Source organism: Catharus ustulatus, chromosome 3, assembly GCF_009819885.2.
Source record: "Catharus ustulatus isolate bCatUst1 chromosome 3, bCatUst1.pri.v2, whole genome shotgun sequence".
Lineage (NCBI taxonomy): Eukaryota > Metazoa > Chordata > Aves > Passeriformes > Turdidae > Catharus > Catharus ustulatus.
The window spans coordinates 66,155,858-66,180,180 of NC_046223.1; the positions used below are offsets into that span (position 1 = coordinate 66,155,858).

Here is a 24,323-nt window from a genome sequence, read left to right on the forward strand (position 1 = left end):
AGAGCTCTGTTAAATGCAGGTCCAGTTAAAGGAACAAGTCCTCATGGAAGATTAGCGTTGAATCCATTCTATTATCACGGAAGATAAACATTTAAAGGACACATCATCATGGAAGACTAGCATCACCCAATATCAGAAAAATGTAGGAGGGAAGGATAATAATGCAACACCTTGAACACAAGCACTGGCAAACATCGTTATGAGTGTTTACGGCAACCAAATTCTAGTTTATTATAGCTGACCTAATAGAAGTTATTTCATGCCAAACTGCTTTTGCTGGTTTTGTGTTATGCATTTATTTGTCGGAGAGAAAAAACGCTACTTGATATTTTGGTAACATTTCCTTCATCGCAGGAGGGAATGGAGAGTTAAAGAGGACTGAAAACCTTGCCTTTCACTATTTTATTTACTGAAACAGCCTGCTCCCCTGCATGACCGTATTTCTTTGGGAAACCTGCGGGCCAGCAACTCGGGCTGAACAGAGGGGAGCCCGAAGCCAGGGAGCGCTGGGTGTTCCGAAGCTCTGCTGGGGCTGCCCGCACCGGCGAGCCCGCCCCGGTGCCCGCGGAGCGGCCCCGCCCGGAGCCCTCACGGCGGCCGGCACCGTGACACCGCCATCCCGCGGGCGCGGCGCGCGCGGCCCACGCGGCCTCTCGCGATGCTTCCAGGGCCCGGCGAGACTCGGCGGCGGCGCCGCGGTTGCCAAGGGCCGCGGCCGCCCAAGGTGAATCCCGGCCAAGGGCCGCGGGCAGGGAGCTGCTGTGGGGCTGGGCGGGACGGGGAACGCGGGGAAGGAGCCACCTTGGGGCTGGGCGGGACGGGGAACGCGGGGCTCCTGGGGCGGGGGCGCGTGGCGGAGCCGAGCGGGTGAGTGGGGCGAGCGCATCCGAGGTGCCCGGGCAGAGCTCGCCCTCGCTGTCAGCGGTAGCTGAGCGAGGCACTGGGCAGGCGTAGCCTGTCCCGACGCTTGGGAAGAGAGCGGCTGCTCTCCTCGTGCCGGAGTTGTCCCGGGAATCCTGCTTGCTGCCCAGCGGTGGTTCGCAGCCGAAGGACGGGCGGTAAAGCGCCAGAAGGGGCAGGGGTTCTCGCTCTGCTCACATTCTGGGAGCTGCTCCCCTCGGTTTGTTGCTAAAATTGCCTCCTTGCCCAGGCAGCGCTTGTGTTAGGATAAATCCTGGCGACAACAGGCCGCTTCTGAATGGTTGCCTGAGTTATGGGACAGAATTTGCATTTGAGCTAGTACCGGGACCTTGAAAAGACTGCCCAAACTGGGCTTTGGGTAAAGTTGTAATTTAGGGAGAAAACGACCATTTAAATGTCCGGAAACTGAATGGGGGATATGCCTGCTGGGAAATAACCCCTAAAGCAACAACCACCAAAAAACCAAGCACACCAAACCACAAACCTTTACAAATGAAATGTAAGATATGTATCTTTGTTAATGATTACATAAGTCAGGTAAGACTTTTCAAGGCGAGCTGGAGGTGAAGCTGCAATATTGTCATGATTTCCCTCTATGAATAACCTGAGCGGGGCTTTGCACTGACAGCCAGCTAGTATCTGGATACCTTGCACTTCTAGTAATACCAAAATACTTGGTAGTTTGGTTTTTTTTTTTTCCCCCAGAGGATTAGGATATTGTCTGATGTTTATATAGACCTAGAAGTGCATTGACTTTGATTAAGTATCTTGAGATTCTATAAGAAAAAGAAGGCTGCAAATCAGTGAGTTAAGATTATTGCAAGGGATTTGGGGCATTTTGTTTGCTTGCTCTGATTTTAGTTTGATGAAATTTCTGGTGAGATGATTGAGTTAATATTGAAAAATGATAGATCAAAGTAAAATATTCAGCAGCTGTGCTACTTAGCACAGAAAAGTGCTACCTTGATGAACTATTACCTTGCATAAAAGAGAACTTTTCCAGGTGGTGCAAAATGTTGCTTGGGTTTTTTTTTTTTTTTTTGTTTTGTTTTGGTTTTTTTTTTGTTTTTCCCCTGGCTGATACTACTTGATTCTTAAACTTATAGTTTAAATTGTAATAATAAATTATTTACTATAGTAAATAGTAATTTACTATATTGTCTCCTCCAAATGTGTATGTATTGCTTATTCACAGGTGCTTAGAGAATCTTTTTAATCCAAAGAAGTCAAATAACTCTGAGTAATTTTTCCTTAAATAGGCTAGAAATACATAAGCTAAAACTACCACTGAGGTTTGAAAGTCTTCCAAGACATATAAAGATTTTTAAGCCATTGATTAATCAAGATCAAAAATGAGCTTGTGCAATTGTTTTTTGCAGCTCTTGAAAATTTAGCTGACATCTGTCTTCTGGACTTGACAGATGTTTCCAGTTGCTCACTACTTCTTCTTCTCCCAGTTTTTCTCAGCAGTTTCCATTTAATTTGGCAGGACTCTTTCAGGTCACTGTTGTTAATCAGCTCAGGGCAATTAAACTGTTCTGGTAATTCTCTGGCCCTTGCAAAAGCTGACAGCGCTTTCAGTCATGGGCACAGCAACAGCTCTGAGTAGAGGGATTCCAAAGTCAGAACTGGGTAGTAATAGTGGATGAGAAGCAGATGAGAGACTCTTAAAGTTTTCTTGACAGGTTACAGTCATTGCATCTGTTAAACTTTCCCTCCCTTTTATATTTTTTAGCTTATTGTGTGGTCCTGTGCCTCTATCATGGGCAAGTACAAATGGGAATATTCAAGCTTTTCTTAATGTAATATCTGCTTTGAGAATATTATGCTACTATATCAGGAGTTTTAGTGAAACCAATTTGATTGTTTTGTTTTCAGTTTGTCTGAAGATAAGCTCTATCAAATATTTCCTGTCTGTGATTGTGTCTTTTGATAGAAAATCCTGTTGATAACAGTAAAAAAGTAGCGGTTTAAGGCATTTGTGCTTTTCTTAGCATCTTGCATAAAAACAAAACTATGAGAGTTTCTCATTCTTCTGTTTGTTTTCTACAGATGTCTCATTGTACAAGTGAAGATGAAGCTTTATTACAGTCTATGCTTAGACAGTTGCTGCAGAGTGTGAAGGAAAAAATCACTGGAGCCCCATCAGTAGAATGTGCAGAAGAAATTCTCTTGCATTTGGAGGAAACGGATGAGAATTTTCACAAGTAAAAATATTTTTTGCTATTTTTAGTCTTTTGAAGAAGTTGGTGTATGTTAAACTGTACTCTTCTTGGTAAACGTCTACATTTTATATTGCTTTGTAAATGTGTATGTATTTATACATATATAGATATTCCTGTCACTAATCAACTCTCAGATGATACTAATTTAAAGAATAAAATTAATGTTGCCATTTTCTAAGTTTGCTTTTGGTCGAATCCACTCTTGCTAATTAATTTTTACTATAGTAAATTCATGTACTTTTAGTACATGTATATTTAGTACAAATGTACTAAAGTAATTCATGAACTGCTTGTGAGAGAGGAATTTACAAAGCTCTGATGCACATGCACACATAATGTACTAAATGCACACGGGAAAAGGAGCTAGAAAAAGTAGTCACTGAGGACTGAATATATTTGACACCTGCTAGACAACAGTCCTGTTTTTCAAAATAGAGTACTTTTTCAGAGGGCCACTTGGCTTCCATTTTTGATTGTTCTCTCTGGCCTATGTTACTGAACATGTCTATCTCATCTATCTATTCTAATCATTCTTTTAATTTCTTTTAAGTAAAACAGAAATGTATCTGTATCACACTTCTGTTAAATCAGGTTTTAACAGTGTGACTTCACATGCAATCTAGATTTCCATATCCCGTGCTCCTCTTTCCATGATGTTATAACTTGATTTTTTTTACTACTTGGGAGATTTTTAGTACACATTTTATCACAAACCAAGAGAGTATCAGGCTGAAATTACCTGAAGACATTTTAATAAGAAACAGAGTTCTGTGACCTTGCTTCTTCTAAGAAAACTGATTCTCGATCAGTTTTTTCAGAAGTGGCACTAGTTACATTCTCTTAAATTTACCTAGGTATTGCCATTCCTTTGTCAGTGGTATGGTTAGGTAAAACTTAATAAGTGAAATAGAATTAGGGTTTATCTAAAATTTTACTGTAATTTTAAAGTCTTGATGCTTGCATGTGTTCTGAAGATTGTTTAACAGGTATTTTAGCTCAGTTTTAGTTTTTGTTACAAATTGTGTTGGATTACACTGTTGCTTGTACTCTTGTGAATTTTTAGTAGAATGTTGGTGGGTGACAGCATGAGAGTAAAAGAATTTGATTATGAACCTGTCAAAGTTGAAAGACATGTAATTTTGAAAGGAAAAAATATTTAGAGAAGATACGTACAATAAAACTCAAACAAAAAAATCTCTGAAATTATTTGTGTCATTTTTGCTCTGAGAACCTAATAGAATACCAAGGGTGAAGAGAGTGAAGTCTCTAAGTGGTTGAAGCAATGCCTGTATAGCTTTTCCTTTTGCAGTAGTGATACCTCTACATCCATCTTGTATGTTAGAAAATTGGTGATTATAAAGATACTTTCTTTTCATGAGAACAGTTTTGATTTACATTTAATGGAAAATCAAATGATCTTTACGTTTAGAACATGAGGATTGCTGTCTGGTGCTGCAATATTTCTGGAGGTACTCTTGTCTTGTTTGTGACCCGTAGCAGTGCAGACTGGTTGTCCTGGAAAGTCAGAGGTCATATGGTCATTTATAAATGAGGCTGTTAAGAAACTGTCTCCTTAACCTATCCATCCAGATTGCAAGCTCTGTTATTAGTACTGTGTGCTTTGGACTATCCAGTGCTCTAGTTCAGCTCAGCATTTTGAGCAGTACTGTTTCTGCCTCATGGTATTTCATGCAGTAATTCTACCCGATTTTGAGGCTTTACTTCATCCTTCGTTACCACTTTGATATAGAAAAGACAAAAATGCAGGATCCTCAGAATGCTAATAAAATAGAAAATGGAACCAAGTACAAAACTTCTCTGAAGTAGCAGACATCAGAATTTAAAACTATATAAGTAGCTTGTTTTCTGTTACATTAGAGGTATTTTTAAGAACCCCCCCAAGTGTGATTCCTTTGTAAATCCTTCCAGATCAGTCTGAATTATTTCTGATTGGGAAGAAGTAGTACTGTCATTGCTGAAACATATAATTGTAACAAAACACGTCTGAGGTGGAAGAATAATGCAGAAGATGAAGACTACAACTTCAGACATAATAGTGGTGATGTGAATTGTGATGTGGTTACTGTATATTTCAGAAACTGCATATTGCAGTATCTGCAAAAACAGATACTCTGAAGTTTTGCCCTTAGGGGAGACAAGTTTCATGAAAACTTTCATGCAGTGTAGAGTTGTGTGCAATTTCACAAATGAAAACAGAAGTAAACATGTTTTGCGTCTTTCTTGAGATGTATTTCTGTTACTTTCAATGAGAACAAGAATGGAAAGGTAGGGGAAAAGAAAAATACTGACATACCTGATAGAACCTGAGGTAGGAAATCCAGCGAGGAAGTATCTATCATGATTCAATTTTGTGTGCTTTGTTGTTTGTTTTTGGGTTTTTTTAATACAAGTTAACATGGAGAAGTTGCACATCTACTTTTGATAAAATGAAAATAAAATTATGAATCTACTATTACTATATGATTACTTTTTTGTGTGTTTCTGTTTGCCTTGCCCTTTATGCAAATCACAAAACTAGCCAAAAAGAAAAGTTGATTTATTCTGAGCAGTACTCTTTAGCAATTTCTATAGCTAATATAAAGTTGAAGGACCCAGGGAGAGTCTTTAGTTTGAGATCTCCCTCTGATTATTCTATTCTTTTAGCAAGTGTTTGTGGGTATCTGATCATAAGACTGCGAAGTGGTGAATATGATGTGTTTGTGTAATCAGAGACAGGTTTTGTCAGTTTGACTGAGATCTGTGTATTGTCATGACACACAGAATTTCATAGGCCGTAGGTGTTCTCATATGCTCTAATTTGTAAACTGTCTTTTGTGTATCTTCTAATTTTGTATGTATAATGCATAATAAATAAGTACATACATAACCAGACAGTTTATACTCTAAGACAGTCTTAGACAGTTTTTACTCTGAGACATGTTCAGAGTGCTACAAGGAATAATTCTTTCGAAATTTGAAATTTCTTGATACTCTTTGTTTTTTGTCTACAAAACCTTAACCTTCTGTCTGAGTGGATTTTTATTTTTAGAAGAAGCACAAAGTGAAATTGTGCTATTTGGTAAACTAACTATTGATTTTGTTTCTTCTGTTTGGTATTATTTCTTCCTACAATATGCTAATAATGACCATATTGAAGAAAATCAAACTAATGTGTTATTTTATGCTCCTGACATTTATTTCTATGCAAGTCATAAACTCTTATCTCAGGGTAGCAGATCTACTGGGAGAGAAGATAGTGGTTGTTGATATAATGTTGAAAATGTTTCATGGTGAATTCAAGGAGATATTACATTTTAATTTTGTGTATTTTTTGCAGCTATGAGTTTGTGAAATACCTTAGACAATACATAAAAAATACTGTGGGACCTGTGATTGAAGAAGAAACAGAAAAATGTACCTCTGCTCAAAATCAGGGTGAAATATCTGGCTATGACACACTTGTCCAACATCTTACTAAGAAGGCCCGTGAATCAAAAGAGTGAGTAATTAATATTTCTATTTCTTCTTTGTCTTAGGTCTTACTTTCACTTTTCCATAACATGTTCTGTAAAAATAAGATATGAACCAATAACAATTCTGAACCTGTAACCAAAGTTAGTGCCAAGAAATTCAGATATTGCCACCCTGCGTTGCAATTTGTTATACTTTGTCTCACCCTGGAATTGTGAATAATTGCATAAAAAAGATAGGTATCAAATATGTGAAATTTTTGAGGTATTTAGGATTTTAGCATCAGTGGTCATTTTTATGTGTTGCAAAATAAGAAATAGGAAAATAGATGTTGGGATGACCATTTTTCAGATTATGGTGTTTGTATAATTGTATTTCAAGGATGAGGACCTCAGGGTTTGTGCTATTTAAAATTGGTAGAAGAAACTCCAGTGAAATAAATATGTATCTTATTAAGTTAAATTATAAATTTGACGTGTAGGAGGATATTAAAACACAATATGATAATTTGTATGTATGATAATTTGCATATTTGTGTCTTTTTTAATTTTTATGTAAAATAAATAATTGTAGCATTAAAGTAAAAATTGAAATAAAATATCAGCTTTTTACAATAGGATGCTTTTCTGAAGCATTTTTTATTTTGAATTGCTTCCCTGTGGATATTATTTTTCAATTTATGGAAATTCGAAAAAGCCTGGTTTTGTTGAAAGAAAATTATTTTGTGTACATGACCTGTACTCAAGATCTTGAATTAGAATGTTGTGTTCATTTCTACTGGTTCTACTCAAGGTTTATTGTGAAAGAAAAATTGGGTGTTGAACTACAAGAAACAAACAGTAACAAGGATTAGAACTGGCTTGTTTTCTCAGGCACAGATCCTCCTTTTTGGTGGGTTCATGTTGCTCTTTCTTAAGAACATCCCAAAATAGAATTATGATAGTAGTGTTTCTTTGAATGGTTCTGGAAGGGAAAAAATGGTTTTTATAGTTTTAAAATATCATTAGCTGAAACATGTAAGGTACATACATGTTTCCTTGCTCAGTTTGGATTAGGGTTTGGTATTCATTAATTTCTGTAAATTCAGTGAGTTCAGTTCCAATTTGCATTATGTCATTTTCAGTTACTCATGATGTAGCAGTTTCCGTTTTTTTTTTTTTTTTTACATAGTGATTTTTGTGTTCTTTTATATTAAAATCATCTTTACTTTGAAGATACAGAGAAATGATGCATGCCTTGAAGAATGTCATGATGGTTGTGGTAGAATCTTTGATTAACAAGTTTGAAGAAGATCGGATGCACGATAAGGAGCTGGCTAGTAAAGCGAAGAAAGAACTTCAGAGTGGCTATTACACAGACAACTGTTCTGACAGTGACTCCTCCTTCAACCAAGTACAATGGACTTTCTTTCTATGTTATGAAATAAGCATGATGCTGCAAAATTGTTGAATTTTTGTCAGTGGAGTTGCCCTAGAGAAAGATAAATTTTTTCCCGTCTTTGTTATATCTTAAATCAAAATTATTTGCTTTTCTTTCAATTTTAAGTACTAAGCTTATACTAACTACATTAGGCATCATATATTAAATGTGATCAATACGATGTCCATATACTCCAAAGTACCTGTCCAATATGGTATAGAAAACTAGAATCAGTACATCATTTAACTTCTGTGATTTTACTTTAGAAGCCAAAAAATGAGCAATTCATTTCCAGACTACTGTTCTATGCCACATTTCTTCCTGAATAAATTATTATAAGGGATTTTTTTAAGATATAGAAAACTTTGAAGTAAAGCAAACAAAATATGTGATTTATATGTGTGATATATGTGATATAGTGGTTTCATTATCTTAAGTTTAACCTTGGGTAAACAGGAGGAAACATTTGGAATGTTTGCTTTATAATAAAATTAGTATAAATGTTGAAGTCCTAATTATTAAAAGTGAATTAGGTATCAGAAAGACTGATGATTTTAATCTTCTGCTGTTCAGTTTAATGAAATATACTGATGATCATTTTATAATGTGTATTACAGAGCTATGCATTCATGAATCAGGAGCAATTGCAGCTGCTTGTGGAAAGGCTTGACCCTAGTCAGCCCAAGGAAGTAAGTTTAAAAGGAGAAATGAAATATTAATACAAATGAATGCTTATGGCATATTGGAGAGCAACCTATCTGTGCATAAGAGTTCCTGTGTACCTAATGGAAACTTGTCTTTGTTGATTCATCTATCTTACCTTCGGTGCAGGAACTACTTTGCAGTGCAGTATTTCGTTGTTTGTAACAATCTGGTTCAAAAACTAGTGTTGCAGCAAGTATCTATTTTGTTTTGGAGATCTGTGTGCTATAGATTGGCATTTTCAGTTTTAAGAAGTTGTTCCATGATAAATAAAGTTACTGAACATTATTTGTCCTGTATACGTGCTCCTTGCTCTTCTTGATAACTTCTGTGTTGTCCTTTGAGTTAGTCCTGTCAGAAGAGAGAGATGCATGCTGATTTGCCAGAAAACTGTTGCCAAATGGAAAATAGAAATCCAAGTTAGGTTTGCTGTCATGTCAGTGGCAGTACTAAGTTGTCTGTCTAACCAACAATCAGCACCAGCTGTTGGTATTTTTGAATCTTGGAGAAGTACCAGTTTGTGCTGTCTCGATAACACTTGTTGGGACTTGTCTGGTAGTTGAAAAAGGCATGGTAGGTAGGAGCTGGTACATTGTGATGGAGTTTTATTAGAAAAACAGGCAAAAAGTCTGATGCTACTAAATGTTATTAAAATGTCCTACAGTTTCTTTCAGTAAGATGAAATAAATTGCTAGGGATAACAGTTGTCTATAAATTTGAACAAAAATGAGTTACTTGAAATTATTTAGAATGCTGATGAAAATTCAGCAGTCTAACACAATTTCTAATAACTGTGTCTGCTTCTCCTAGCTGAGAGCTTTAGAGCTATATTCCCCAATAGCAAAATACTTGATTACGGGCAGAAAGTAGAAAATAAACCTTGCATCCAGTAGTGAAAGTGAAAACCCATTTAAAATGGTTTTAGTATTTGTTTGAATGCACGCATTTTCCCCACTGTGATGTAGTGTTTTGTCTAAATAGCCATAAAAAATATAGCAGAAGATAAGTATTTGTTATTCCTTATCTGTTCTGCAGCCAGGTTCTGTTCCTTCCTGTCCATCCTCCCACCCTCTGACTTGTAAATTGCATATTTCAGAGGTTACTGTGAATGGATTTTTGGTGTTTATCTTTTTGACTGCTCCAGGTTCGCCGAGAAGCTTTGCAGACGCTGTGCTTGGCCCCTGCCTCTGATATCCTGAGTTCTGAGAGTTGGCCAAGTTTGCGTAAGCATCTGACGATCTCTCTGGCAGATCCTGATGCAACATTCAGTGTAAGGGAATGTTTTGTATCTAATAAGATTTGTATCCAAAGAAAGGACTACCAAAGAGGTGTAAGAAGTTACACATATAAGTAGTCTAGCAGGGTTCAAGGCATTTTATTATTTGTGTGTGAATCACATGAACTATTTTTTGAAGTGACAAATCGAGGATTCCAGTAAATTTTGGTTTAAAGGACTGCAACAAGCTTTCAAAGGGATTTTTAGACACCAAAGTGCTAATCTGCATTTCTGTGAAGACATTTGAATTTCTTTTAGCTAAAATGCATGTAAAAAAATGGACAAAACTGCTCTGTAAAATAGGTCATGTTAATATTTCATGCTCAAGTCAAGTTTATGCTCCATGATGATGAGAAAATGATACATAGTAATATTACACAGGCTGTGATGAGGAAAAGGAATGACAGCTGCTTAAATGGCTTTTAGATTATTTATTATGTCAGTTAAACTTCTTTGCTTCTTCAGAGTTGAAAGTGATTACCAAATAAATAGGAAAGTTGCCCCAGCTGCTATCACATATTTCTCTTTCACCTGAGAAATTTCTTTTAAATCAGTGATAATTGCAAGTCACTGATTCTTAATAGAAAAGTAATGTTCCTTGGTTTACTTTATAACTCAGTGAGGCTTTTCATTGGTGCTGTAGTTTGAGTAGTTGAATAAAATTTCCTTTGAAATGGAGATTTCTGTGATCATAAACTATATTTTTGTAAAAAGTGCTTAACATCTGCACAGATGTTCAGATGAATAATGTAATACTAAGAATAATGATATATTAATTATTTTGGAATTATAATACACAGTTAATGACTATTTAATACACTTCTTGCTTTTTTCACCCTTAGGAGAAAATTCTTAGGTTCTATGCGAAAACCTTTTCTTCTTCTCCATTTAATATGGCAAAAGAAGTCTATACAAGTTTAGGTATGTACATTTAATTACATTTCAAACTTCATGGGTCATGTACTTTTTGAAAAGTTAAATTTTGTAATGAAGACTGTATAAGAATGTGTGGTTTTTCATGGTTGTCATGGAGGTCAAGTGTTTTTTTGTTATTGGGTTTCTCATTTTTTTTTTTTTTAGCAAGACACTTGGAGTTGTGCTTTCTTTCTGGAGAATATTCTCTTCATATTTCAGCTGGTCTGGATGTATCTAACTCAGATGTAAATCGTTTACTTAAAAAGGTATAAATGAACCTTTTGTACCTTTTCTATCAGTACTGAAACATTGTGCATTAATTGTTTTTAATTTTAATAATTATGTTTTCAGGTCCGCCTTTTAAATGAGTACCAAAAGGAAGCACCATCTTCCTGGATTCGACATCCAGAAAAGTATGTCACCTTCAAAACTCCGTAACTGTTTCTTAATTTAATAGTTATTCACATAAAATGAGATGTATGCAATTTTAGCAAAGGCTTGATCATAGGATGCACAGTGGCTGGTCAGTGACAACGGGGGAAATAAAAGTAGAGGGTGGGGAAAGTAAAATGGGGTATTTGCAGAGGAATAAGCATATTAAGCTGCTTTTGGAGTGTTCTAAGTAATTTTGAACAAAAAATAATTTGAATGCAAGTGTAGCAAGTGTAATATTCAGCACTTAAAAGGTGTAATAACTTAGGACAATGTAGAGGCATATTAGTTTTATTTGCAATATTACAAATAATTAATACCCATACAAGATCAAGCTAAAAATAATGCTGTTGGTATTTATGATTTATCTAAAGGTTTTATGATAAGTTTGTTCTTGAGTGCTACTGGTTGACGGACTTCAGTGATTTTTTTGTTTTCCATCCATTTTTTCCCATTTGTGTCATAAGGTACATGGAAGAAGTAGTGGAGAGTACCTTGTCACTTTTGTCATTAAAACACAAGCCTAATCATCCTGCCTCTCCAGATATCTTGAGTCCAGTGCACTTCTTGGCTCTGCTAGATATAAAAGCAGTGTGGTTTAAGAAGTGGACGGTAAGCAAATAACCCACAACCCAAAAACACATAACTTGTTCATGTCAGGCATTAATTTTGAAAGGTTGCAGTTCTGACATCACAGACCTATTGTGTCCTATAGCAATCTAGATTAAGGAAGTGCAGGCGTTTTTTCTGTCCACTGCTTTTCAGTACTCTACATCTCAATTTCTGTTCAGTTACTTTTTTTCTCTGCTTTGTGTCTTCACTCTCTTTGGTAGAATTGACTGACAACCATTAAAAGATGCAAGTATTTTGTGGAAGAAGTGATGAGCATGAAAGAACAGTTGTATATTACACACTACACACAACTTGCTAACTTCAGTGGATATCAGAGCTTTTTCCAGCCTACCATATATAAACTTACAATTTAGGATTTACTTGGCAATTTCAAAATGCATAGTTCAGCATTTCAGTCTACTTACTGATTTTCTGTTTTAACTAAATGTTCTACTACACTTTTTTTCTAATGACGTAAGGGTTTTTATGTCATTGATGTACTGCAAACAAAAGTTTCCGTTGAGTATAATACTGGTTTATTGAACTGGAGTTCAGTGCATTGAGTATGTACTGTACATGAGATCCCTATTAGAACAGAATCAGAGATAATTTCTACTTTTTAGTTAAAAACCAGAACATTTCTTTGCACTTGACATTACATCTTCTTTGTCATTCAAGCATGCATATTATAGCAGAAGAGTGGTATTTAGGCTTCTGGAAAGGAAATATAAATCCTTGGTAAGTATTTCTATTAATATACTTTATTGATTATATATTCAATAATAGTCTGTAAATAAAATTTATTTATGGAACACAGGGTAATGGCTTGAAACTGAAAGAGGGTAGATTTAGAACAGATATTAGGAAGAACTTCTTTTTCTGTGAGGGTGATGAGACATTGGAAAAGATTGCCTAGATAAGTTGTGGATGCCTCTTCCCTAGAAGCCTGAAAGTGTTCAAGACCAGGTTGGATGGGGGTGCAAGGTGCCCCTGCCCATTGCATTGTTTGGAGCTAGATGATCTTTAAGGTCCCTTTCATCTACAATTCTATGAATTTCTGAGGCAAGTTTACATGCAACTTAGTGTTTTTATGCACATAGTGGTTTTAACTCTCTTCTTTGGTTTTTTTTTTTTTTTTGGAGCTGCTTCATGTTCTTCAGCTGAATAAGCCTTTTGGATTTTTAAATTGTTTTTCAATTTTTCTTAGCTTAAAAGTGTCATTGATAAATGCAAAGAAGCGCATACAGCCAGATCTGAGTAAGGGGATTTTGGATATTCTATTGCAGGTGTTTACTTAGGATTATAATTTATTAATTTCTTATGCTTCATTCATATTTAGAATTATTTCCAAAGAAGCATAAAAATCACAAATGGTGCATGATAAATACCATAAATACACTCTACTAAATTTGGATTTTTGATGAAAACAGGCTAAAAAAACTGCTTCTCTGAAGCATTAAGGGTTCAAAGTCAGCAAGAAAAATCAAACTGGGAAAATATATTTAGTAATATAGTTGTTAGTCCTATCATATATTTTGTATGGGCATATCTCTTTACTGGGGTGGAATTTTCATTGTTTCTAATAAGATCACTATATATATGAGATCCATTCATATAAACAGGACTTGGCTATGTTTTATAAAATCTTGTCATACAAATGAAATCAAATGTAAAATATATGGGACTGATAAAACCTTAAGATGGAGAAAAGGACACAGAAAACTATAAGAGAGCTTTTCTGTCTGTGTGCACAGAACAGGCCATAGAATAAAGCATAATCCATGCAACAAAGAGTTTATGATAGAAAGTCCATCAGCAGAGTAGTCCAATCTAATTTATAAGCACAGGGTAAACATCTGATTAAGGTTGTTTTTGTTTTTTTTATTGTGTAGGCCTGTATATTTACACTTGTGAATAAATCTTGGCAGCTCTGAACTGTAATAAATCTAACTGTGTTTCTCAGATCATAAGAAAAGAATAGAAACAATTAACTCTATCCCAGCTAAAATCAGTACAAGGTGCTTTGGGTTTCCTTGCTACAACCACGCTTATAATTTTTAACCTTTTATATATCTTGATTAGATTATAGTGCTATGACAATGATATACCACCAAGAACAGTAATAGCACTGACAGCACCTGGCAGCCAAACCTACAGTTTAGAAAGTGTATTCAAGACAAAGTTTTTCACATCTGGAAACTAAAAATCTTCCACCATAATGACAATAGGGCATTCACAGATTGCTATTGAGTTCTCAAAACACATTCTCTGTACTCTTTTTCATAGACTGTCTTTATGTGTATAGAGCTAGTTGTGTGATAATGTAGTAATGATGGTGATATATTTTATTATCCTTGCAAAATTTTGCCTCCTTTTGGTTAATCCATCCGAAGCACTGGGAAATGAAGTCATTGAAGTGAAGTGAATATTTAAGTTATTGTGTTAAAGGACAGTACTTGGATACAAGAGAGAGTGAGAATTTTGTGAATTCTGTGAAATTGTGAAATATCTTGTACTTTATTAAGTTGTGCTTTATTTCACAGATTAATGCAGCAGTCCAGCATTGTCTTGATTATGTTGAATTTTGCAAGGCAGCAGTTAATAAAAATTCCAAAGTCGGTGACTTTTCCCAGCACTACTATAGTGAGTATCTTTGCATGTCTCACATTATATGTGCATGTGTCCACATTCTATGTATTTTCAAGCATGCAGAGGAAGACATTCTATCTATTCTATTTCTTCCCCAAATGTTGCGTGACTGTCTTTTAAAAGAAAACTAATTGCAGTGGTTAATTACTTAAGCTGTCTTTATATACAAAATGCTTGTGTTGCAGAAAGTAGTTAGGTATTGTAAAGTGAACTACAGGAGCAAAGTTCTAATTCTTTTTGCTTTATTGTTACAGGTGATATGCAGAATTTTTTTTACACTGGACCAGAGTTGCAGTACATCTATTTTGTTCATTCATTGTGCCTCTTAGGAAGATTGTTGATCTATAAGCAAGGCCAGAATCTCTTTCCAGTACAGCTGAAAAATAAAAAAGGTGGGGGTGAGCTGAGGAAAATGGAACCTATTGAGAAAAACTGTATCCATTCTTGATACATATTTCTATATTTTCACTGCAATATTGTGGACATTGAAGTACAATACTTTGTTCACCAATTCTGGGCCTGGAAACTTTCATAAAGGTGATGTGTGTATATATACATATACATATATGAGCATCTACACACAGTTTTTTATTCTTTGAGGGTTGTGGTTGAAGGGATTACTGATGTGTTTTACTTTTAATATGTAAATTTCATGTTGAAGGACAGTTGGATCAGTGTGTAAGTGATTCATTTTTTCTAGGTGTGAGTAATAGCTTCTGTCAAACCATTTGATATAATTGGTTGGAAGAGAGACATGTCCAGGGAAAAACTGTTCTTCAGGTGTGAAAGAAAAATCAGTATTTCAAGCTAATTGCAAATTGAAAACAAGTACACTTGAGTTTAATCTGTTAATTAAGATAATATAAAACTAGAAGAAAAATTCTGTGCCTGTGGAGCAGAGGTGTTAATAGGGACACCAGATATGAGATGGAAAAGCTCTTGTGGGACAGCCAGAGAAATCTACATGGTGCAGGATTGGCAAACAGAAGTGTGTGAGGGCAATTGTAGCATTTCATTGCTTTAGTGTCTCTATTAGTTCAATGTAGAATTTCAAACATTACTGGATACTAGTTCAGTGACTTTTCTTTTGTTCCTCTGGTTAGAGGATAAAGACTTGATAGATGCAGTGTAGAGCAGCTGTGAGTAAGAAACACCTATTCATAAAGCGCTTTTGCTGTTTATGCATTACCTTTACATTACCATTAGGGTGTAACACGTGTCCAGCAGAGATCCAGGGATGGTGGTTGCTTTTTTCTTTCCTGTAAAATGTAACAACCTTGCCATTTCTCTTCTTAACAGTATCTTTCTCGGCTTCATAGATGGCAACTCTTTCCTCACAAATTGGCTGATTTATTAACATAATTACTTTAAACTTGGAGCAATTGTTCCTGTCTTGCATTTAGCTACATTTGTTGTTTTTGTTTCAGACCTGAGAAAGCGTTTTCCCTGTTGTTTTACTTAATCTAATAGTAAGGTAATAGTTTTTTTCTGCAGCCATGTGTATTCAGTATTTTCAGATGTTGGCTGCCATTTGTTGCAGTGAAGGACATTGAAAAATTCCAATTGACTAAATTCAGAGCAAGATCAAGTCTTATAAGTTGATCATGAAGCACCTTAGTAGAGTCCCAAGGACATGTATGTCCTTATCTTTATCATTTGTACCTAACTGATGTTCTCTATACAGCAAAGCATTCTTTACATATATTTACAAAATCAATTTTTTTTATTTAGAAAATCATACTCAGTCTTTAATTCACAAAGTACTTTCCTTTTCTTTTTTTTTTTAACTAGATAGTGTATCCATAACTGATGTGTTGGTGTTATTTGCTCAACTTATTTATTATTCTCCAAGTTACCCAAAGACTGCTTTGGTAGCAGATACAGGTAAATGCTTTCTTTTCCTTATATGCTAATATATTTAGGTTTAATGAGACATATGATAACTTCTTTTGCAATTTTTAATTTGGGACTGTTAGTGCAGTTTTTCTTTTCCCTTCCACCCACCCTTACCCTTTCTTCCTCCCTCTATGTTGAATCAGTACTTAACAAAATTAATAGTTCAGAAGCAACTACATAAGTCTATAGGGATATTTGTGTAAGTTAAAATATAAATAAATATTTCTTGTGTTCACCAGACAATTATTCTCCAGAAAGTCTTGTTATGGAGATTCTGCAAGTTATTTGTGATCAAACCGGATGTGCTGCTGAATGTTTATATACAGATGCAGTGATAGATGCCCTGCTTCATCCTGTTCAAAGTTTGCTGAGTGGCACAGAGGTTTGTAAATATTGTCCAAATAATTTTTGCATGTATTGAATATGATACTTTTTCTATATTTTCTATGTAGAAGATTCATTTACTCACATAGTGTGATATTTTCTTTGGTATTTTATACATTAACTGGCATTGAATGGTTTAGTCTATTGCTGTGATTGGTTTGACATGGAAATCTTGTGAATAATAGCAAAAATTTTGCTGTAGTGGGACTGTTTCTTTGGGAAAAAAACACTGCTTAAATTTTTTCATTGGTTTTGGCTTTTTCTGAGGTCTTTTGGATATTCTTATACTTCTATTTTTAAATTCTGTTGGAAACTTGTAAGTTAGGTGTTCTCAATAACTAGTGTTAAGTAAAATATATAACTCTCCATGGGAAGCTGCTATTTTCTGGATTGATAAAAAGGGGTTTTTTACCTTTTTTTTTTGGTAAACATTTCTATAAAGATTATTAAAATATTGGGAATTACTGCCCGTTGTAATGAAGATTTCTGAGTGATGACATTTGAACATGGGGTGTTAACTTACTGTGTTTAAGACATTAAGAAATCATCAGAAAGGTGACCTTCAGGTTCTGCATACCTAAGACTGATTTGAAAAAACAGCTTTCACAAAAGCATTGAATTTAAAACTTCCTTTTTTTTTTCCCTCTTCCAAATAGGTGTATATAAACTGTCTTGAAACCACTTTACTTGATGTAGCTGATATTTTGGCAAGGATTGCTGCTTCTGAAGATGGTCTTTCCCTTCTTCTTTATGGAGAAAATGAAAAAAATTCTAAAGACACGTAAGAGTCTTTAATGGATGGCATTAGTGAGCAGTTCAATGAATTACATTGTTCTTATGAGACTCATTTGCTCATCTTTCATTTATCTATAACGTGGCATATTTTGCTTTTGTTAGAGTAAAATATCTAATTATAAATTAAAGTAGTAAATGTTTTATAGAATGTATAAGGGAGATATTTATGTTAGAACCAGGTGAAATGACAATGTAAAGAAATACTCAGAAGGGAGATTTTAATGTTTTTCTTCTTTTTCTAATTCATGTGAGTGCTTTCCTTTCTTTGAATATAGTTCCATTATATTTGTAGTGTTAATTTTCAGACCAAAGGCCTCTCTTCAATTGTCTTTGTTTTTAGAATAAGTATTAAAACCAAACAAATTTATTGAAAGAATAGATTTATTGTAGTATTCACATTTCAATACATCTAGTAGAGACAAATCTTGTATAAGAAGCTGCCATGTGTAACACTGTACTTGGCTTTGGATCAGTGTGTTCCTGTGGGTGGAATGTAATTAGCTGATTCTAAAACTTGTAACAGCAGAGATAAGCCTTGAAAATAGGTCATGAAAATGTTTGTTTGGAATGTATGTCTTCTAAATGGAGGAATCTCAGAATTGTCTTCCCAACTGGACTCCTATAAAACATGGAATCTGTGTAGTTCATGGTCCTGTGGGCTGTGGGGAAGGTAATGGATGTATTTTTGCATTGTATACAACTATTTGCCGAAGTGATATCACTGGCTGTTTATTTCTTCTGACTGATGTTACAAGTTACAGTATAGTTTGTCCCTCCATAGTGGGTCATAATCTCTTTCCATAGTTTATTTTCCCCTAAAAAATATAAATATATTTAGTCAGAGGATTTGTTTCAAGGCTGACTATAAAACAAAATTTTAAATGTATTATTTTATTTCCAGTCCTACAGCTGCTCATGTACTTGTTCAGTTCACAAAGAAGCTTCTTCATGACAACATTTCTCTTTTATCTGGATCAGAGCTTATGCCAGATATTAAAGGAGCTTTCATTTTTGTATGCCGTCAAATGTACAGAACTTGTGAAGGCCTACAGATGCTAATTCCTTATGACTTGCATGAATCTATTGCAGAGGCCTGGAGAAAGGTAAATCTTGCTTTTGCATTGGGAAAAATCTTACTGTGAGAGGTTCAGCTTGTGTAATGGTTGTTCTTACAAGTTAACTTTTTTGAAGCAGTTAAATAGTACTTAAAGATGTTGTAAAAATTTGCTACTTGGAAATTTTCCTAATGAATGTGAGCTAGCAGAAGTTTGAGACTTTTATGTGTAAGATTAAAACAGGGGCTCTTGATACATTAATAGACCTGAGAGGCACCACCCAGCCCCTGGTTCCAGCCCCTGCTGGCTGCGCAGGCTGAGAGGGACCACCCAGCCCCCGACCAGCGGCAGCCGCACAGGGAGAGAGGGAACAGGCAGCGCCATGCCGCCCTGAGCCGCGGACGGTCCCGAGCCGCCCTGAACTGCAGCAACCCCGAGGTGTGAACCGTGGCCGCCCTGAACCGCGGCAGCTGCGAGCCCCGCCTCGCCAGCCGGAGGAGGGTACTTGGGGCTGCGTTTAAGGATTATGCCAATCTGTTAAAATGTTTCCAATTAGAGCACATGCCAGTAGACTCCATGATCGTGGGATTCCATTACTAATTAGTTACTTTGTTGCATGCAACATGGATCTTCGCAGCAAAAAAAAAGTGCACCTTATATGATCTACAAAGTTACGAAATTTACCGACTCCCGGGGGGTGCGCTTTATAGTCTGGTGCGCCTTGTGGTCATGAAATTACTGTATTCTCAAGAGACCATAGTGGGAAGTACCAGGCAGGAGTTTTTGTCTTACCTGTGTACATGGATTTGTTATGAAGTTTAGACTCTGTACTACAACTTCAGTTGGATTTCTACATGAAAGAAAGAGCTTGGATCCAACAGTTCTGTGCATTTTTCTTTCTGTTATCACAGAATCAGAGAATGGGTAAGATGGGAAGGGACCACAGTGGGTCAACTGGTCCAACCTCCTTGCTTAAGCAGGGTAATCCTATAGCGCATGGCGCAGGATGGTGTCTAGAGGGTTCTTGAGTATCTCCAACAGGGGAGTCTGCGCAACCTCTCTGGGCAACCTATTCCAGTGCTTAGCCACCTGCACAGTAAAGAAGTACTTCCTCATTTTCAGGTGGAGCTTTTTGTGCATCAGTTTCTGCCCATTGCCTCTTGCCCTCTTGTTTGGCATCTCCCAGCAGAGCCTGAGGAGATCCCTCCTCTTGACACCCTCCTTTCAGACCCCTCTCAGTCATCTCTTCTCAAGACTGAACAGGCCCAACTCTCAGCCTTGCATCATAGTGATGCTTCAATCCCCTCATCATCATCATCAGTTCTATTTTCATTGTTCTGTAGTCACATGCAGTGTGAAAATTCTTGTGTATTGTAAAAAATTGCTTAGGGTGGGGAAATGACGGCAGATCCTGCAAATGCAATTTTTAAAAAGTTCACAGGGAAGCCAGTTCCAACATTTAAATTATTAAAATAACATTGTCACAATTTAGGTAAAGGTAGCAAACAAATCTTCAGTTTTGGCATCCAGCATAACCGAAAGCATATTTAAAGTGTAGATATAAGGTTTCATAGTGGAAAACCAAAGTGTAGCTGTGTTACTCACTTCACACTGAAAAATGAGACTATCTTTTTATATCTTAGAGAGGAATCAGATCGATCTGAAACAAAGAATGGACTGAAAGACTAAATTTGTTTTTTTCTGGAGACAAGGCAGTGGGAGGGAAAATGAATGCAAGGGAAAAAGAATGGAACAACTATTCTTCCTTCTTCATGTATGCTTCTACTGTATGCTTTTATTATGATGAGATATTTAAAAAATAATCACAATGTAAACTGGGGCAGAAAATACCAGAAGGGTAGAACATGAATAAAAGATACTTAAACCACCAGTTTGTGAGTTTTCTCACTGCATCATATATTAATATTGCCATGAAGGCATACATTGTCTTGAGAATAAAATATTATTACTTAAAATCGTATTTATATCACAGTAATTTTTTTTTCTCATCAAAGAATGTTGGTATTGTTTGTTTTTATGTTTGTTTTTTGTTGGTTTCTTCCTTGCATTGAAAACTTGGGGACTTTTATTGAATTAAGGAGATTCATTCACTTGATTCATGCTGTAATTTACGTAACTCAGCAATCTTTTTGATGCTTTGCTATTGTGTAACTCATCAGTCTTACTCAAACCAGTCTGTTACTCTATTTAATGTTTATCACAGAGTGTTAAAAGCCTTTGATGGACATTTCTGGTTATTTCTTCTAAAAAACCACAACATTTACACTTTGTACAAAAGACTTATTTCCGCATTAAAATCCCTTATTATGGTATAGAACATAATTGAGACAAGTTGTCTTGACACGTACAAGAGAAGTAGACTGAATGTGTTGAATAAAAACAAAGTTTACACTACAAAATGCTATTTCTTCACTTTGGTAGTCAGATATAAACTGAAGTAGAATCGATATATTCTTGACTTTAAGAATCAGAAAATTATTACTGGAAAGTCAACTCCATCTTACTGCTTTTAAAATTATTTTTTATAATTTTTCAATTTTAAAACATCTGAACTTTATAAAATATCTTCACTGTTTTTGCTACACAATAAATGATGACTGTGCTGCATTCTTTCCAAGCAGTAGTGTAAATTTTTTAATAGCTGGACTCTTAATTGGTATCCTTTTCTTTTCCATGACTCCTGGAGTTTTAAGACTGATGGAGAAAGAAATTATTTTTTTTCTTGGCAGATTCTGTTGAAATTCTGAGACTGCATTTATAGACATAATAATGAAAGGGGAACAATAGATCCAGTACAATTGACTAGTTTAATAGAAGAATCTTGTTGATTTTGTAAATCACATTTATAAGGCAGTAAATTAATAACAGCTCACTTTTATTTCAATGGTTTAATTGCTTTTTATCCCATAAACATAAAACAACTTAAATAATTACTTTTAAATATGCAGTCTTTCATGCCAGTTATTTTCAAATATAATTTAAATGATCAAATACAAAAATATGTATATATATTTAAGTCTGTAACTCTAATTACATCCATATCAATATATATATTTTTATATAATTTATAAATAAAAAGAGAAAGTGGCAGAATTAATACGTTTGATATAGTGACTCCAGAGGATATAATTTCCATTACCTGTGACAGAAATGAAGTGAAGAGTTGTGTTACAAATTTTCCTTTTATCCTTTTAAAAGCCAGTTTTTGATTTGGGAGTCTCCAGTTGAAAAGTAAAGAGTTTATTTAAAAATTCTAATAAAAACATTTAAAATGTGTTAGCTTTAAAATTGTTTATACCCAAGGAAGAAGTAAAAAATGAGCTTTTTTGGAATAAAAACAATGTAGTGGAATAGTGTATTCTGTGCCAAAGACTACATTACAACCTGATCACTGTGTTTTTATTCTTTTGTATATAACAAGAGAATGAACAAGATCTGGAGTTTAAACGTGGTGTAAATAAACATTAAAGAGGTGTTTATTTATTTTCATCTTACAGACAAATTTGCTTTCAGAAAGAATACCTACTCCTGTAACTGATGCAGACTCCACTTCATCAATAAGTCAAGACTTAAAAACAAGGTAACTTGGTACTTAATTTGTGCACGTGTGTAAGTGTGAACACACACTGCTGCTTTAACTACAACGGAGACATCTTGTAACCCCATTGTTGTAGTTTGGTTCCAGCTAGCAACTAAATACCGCACAGCTGTTTGCATCCCAATGGCATGGGGAAGAGAATCAGGAAAAAAAAATTATGGGTTGAGATATGAACAGTCTAATAATTGAGACAAAGTGTAATAAAAGTAATAATAGTAATACTACTGATGGTAATAATGGCATTAATAGTAATAGTAATAATAGTAATGAAAAGAGAGAGAAGTAACAGACAAGAGAAACAAGTGACACGCGACTCATTTGCTCATCACCCTTTGACTGATGCCCAGCTTATCCCTTAACAGTGAATTTTGACCAACTTTCTGGGAAACTCCCTGCATTTTATGTTCTAAGCATGACTTCCCATGCTATGGAATATCCCCTTGGCCAGTTTGGCTCAGCTCTTTTGACAGTGCTCTCTAATGGTTTCTTGTGTACCCGCTCAGTTGCAGAGCATGGGAAACCAGAAAGTTCTTCACTGTGCTAGGAACTACTTGGCAACAACTAAAATATCAGTGTGTTACAAACATTTTTCTCATCCTAAATCCAAAAAACAGCATTTTACCTGCTACTTAGAGGAAAACGCGCTCTATCCCAGCCAAAACCTCTACAGTCTTTTTGCCAAAAGGGTAGTGGTAGGTAGAGAATCTATCCTACTATAGATCTCAGTAGAGCTACAAAATTCTTCCTGACCTTTGAGAAATTTCTTGGCTTAGAAAGTAGTGTCTGATCGATGTAAAATTGACTTATAGTTGATTCTCTTTGACTAAAGAATTTGGTTTGAGGAAAATGTGAATTAGAAAGCACAGAACAAAATAGCTGTCTGTTTATCTTATGCCTTTGATGTGGTGCTAATTTTAAATGCTGTTCTACTGAATCATATTTACACCTTGAAAATATTGTGTAGCAAGACTGGCAGCATTTTGGCTGAAAACCTAATACTGAATGAAAGTTGTCCTTCTTTTTATACTGAAACTTAATGTCCCTTTATAGAAGTTTGTATTCATTGAGATAAGGAATATGAAAGTATTTAGGAGTCTGAAAATTCAGGGAAATGTTGATTTTTCCATTTACTGCTCCTAGTATGTGAAGCTATTGTGTAAATATAGCACCTTTCTTCATAATGCTGTACCAATTTCTTGCAGGAACCTTTAACTCCTCGAATGTGAGTTCCTTTTAGTGTTTTTACATTGCTGAGAAATTCTGTACCTGTGTTGCCAACATGCAACTGTCATGTTAATATCTTAAGACTGTATAGAGTCATTGTAAGTCGTAGATATATGTAAGGATAGCATAGGTCTTTTGGGTTTTCCATTACAATCATCTCTCTCTTCTGTGTTTCTCCCTAACCTTAGTTTTACCACAGTTTGGATGTTCACACCAAATGCAATCTATTATTTTTTTTCCCAAATGCTTTTTTAATATAACATAAACTTATAAATTAAGCATAGAGTCCAGTGAGTAAAGTACTGTTGTTTCTCAAAGTTAGGAATTGTACTTTTTCTTTTATCCCATGTTTTTTGCATATATTTTAAATTACTGTTTTATTACTCTTGCAGTTTGTTATGGGAAGAGACTTTGTTAGATGCTTTGCTAAATTTTTGTACCACACCCAAAGGACTATTTCTGCTTCATAGTACAGGTACCATGCCTGACTGTGTGAACTTTATGTTTAACAGTTTATCAAAAAAAATCCAGGTAAGCATTGCACAGTCTTTATAGTTTACTTTTTACTGTGAAGCTTGAAATGCTAGAAAAAATATTTTTTCTCTTTACTTCTAAGAGCAAATTTTTTTAGACGGTGTTGGCAGGTCATGTTGAAATCAAAATATGCTAGACAAAGTTTGTAATATAAACAAAAAAATCAGATAATGTGCATTTTTAGGGTAAAAAAA

General features: G+C 35.3%; 1 protein-coding gene across 5 annotated transcripts in view; it reads left to right on the forward strand.

Annotated features, from left to right (window-relative positions):
• The first annotated feature begins 658 nt into the window (after positions 1 to 658).
• TBC1D32 (TBC1 domain family member 32) overlaps positions 659 to 24,323 on the forward strand; it is a 76,149-nt gene continuing 52,484 nt past the window's right edge. For 2 of the 5 annotated variants that reach the window (XM_033054752.1, XM_033054755.2), the window contains exons 1-19: positions 659 to 724; positions 2,974 to 3,128; positions 6,484 to 6,645; positions 7,832 to 8,009; positions 8,654 to 8,725; positions 9,883 to 10,008; positions 10,857 to 10,935; positions 11,095 to 11,195; positions 11,281 to 11,342; positions 11,829 to 11,973; positions 12,652 to 12,711; positions 14,517 to 14,616; positions 14,877 to 15,014; positions 16,414 to 16,506; positions 16,758 to 16,900; positions 17,559 to 17,683; positions 18,599 to 18,800; positions 22,271 to 22,353; positions 23,988 to 24,126. In XM_033054752.1, coding sequence (XP_032910643.1) covers positions 659 to 724; positions 2,974 to 3,128; positions 6,484 to 6,645; positions 7,832 to 8,009; positions 8,654 to 8,725; positions 9,883 to 10,008; positions 10,857 to 10,935; positions 11,095 to 11,195; positions 11,281 to 11,342; positions 11,829 to 11,973; positions 12,652 to 12,711; positions 14,517 to 14,616; positions 14,877 to 15,014; positions 16,414 to 16,506; positions 16,758 to 16,900; positions 17,559 to 17,683; positions 18,599 to 18,800; positions 22,271 to 22,353; positions 23,988 to 24,126 — 2,229 coding nt within the window. The other 3 variants (XM_033054753.2, XM_033054754.2, XM_033054757.1) reach the window with 3 other exon arrangements.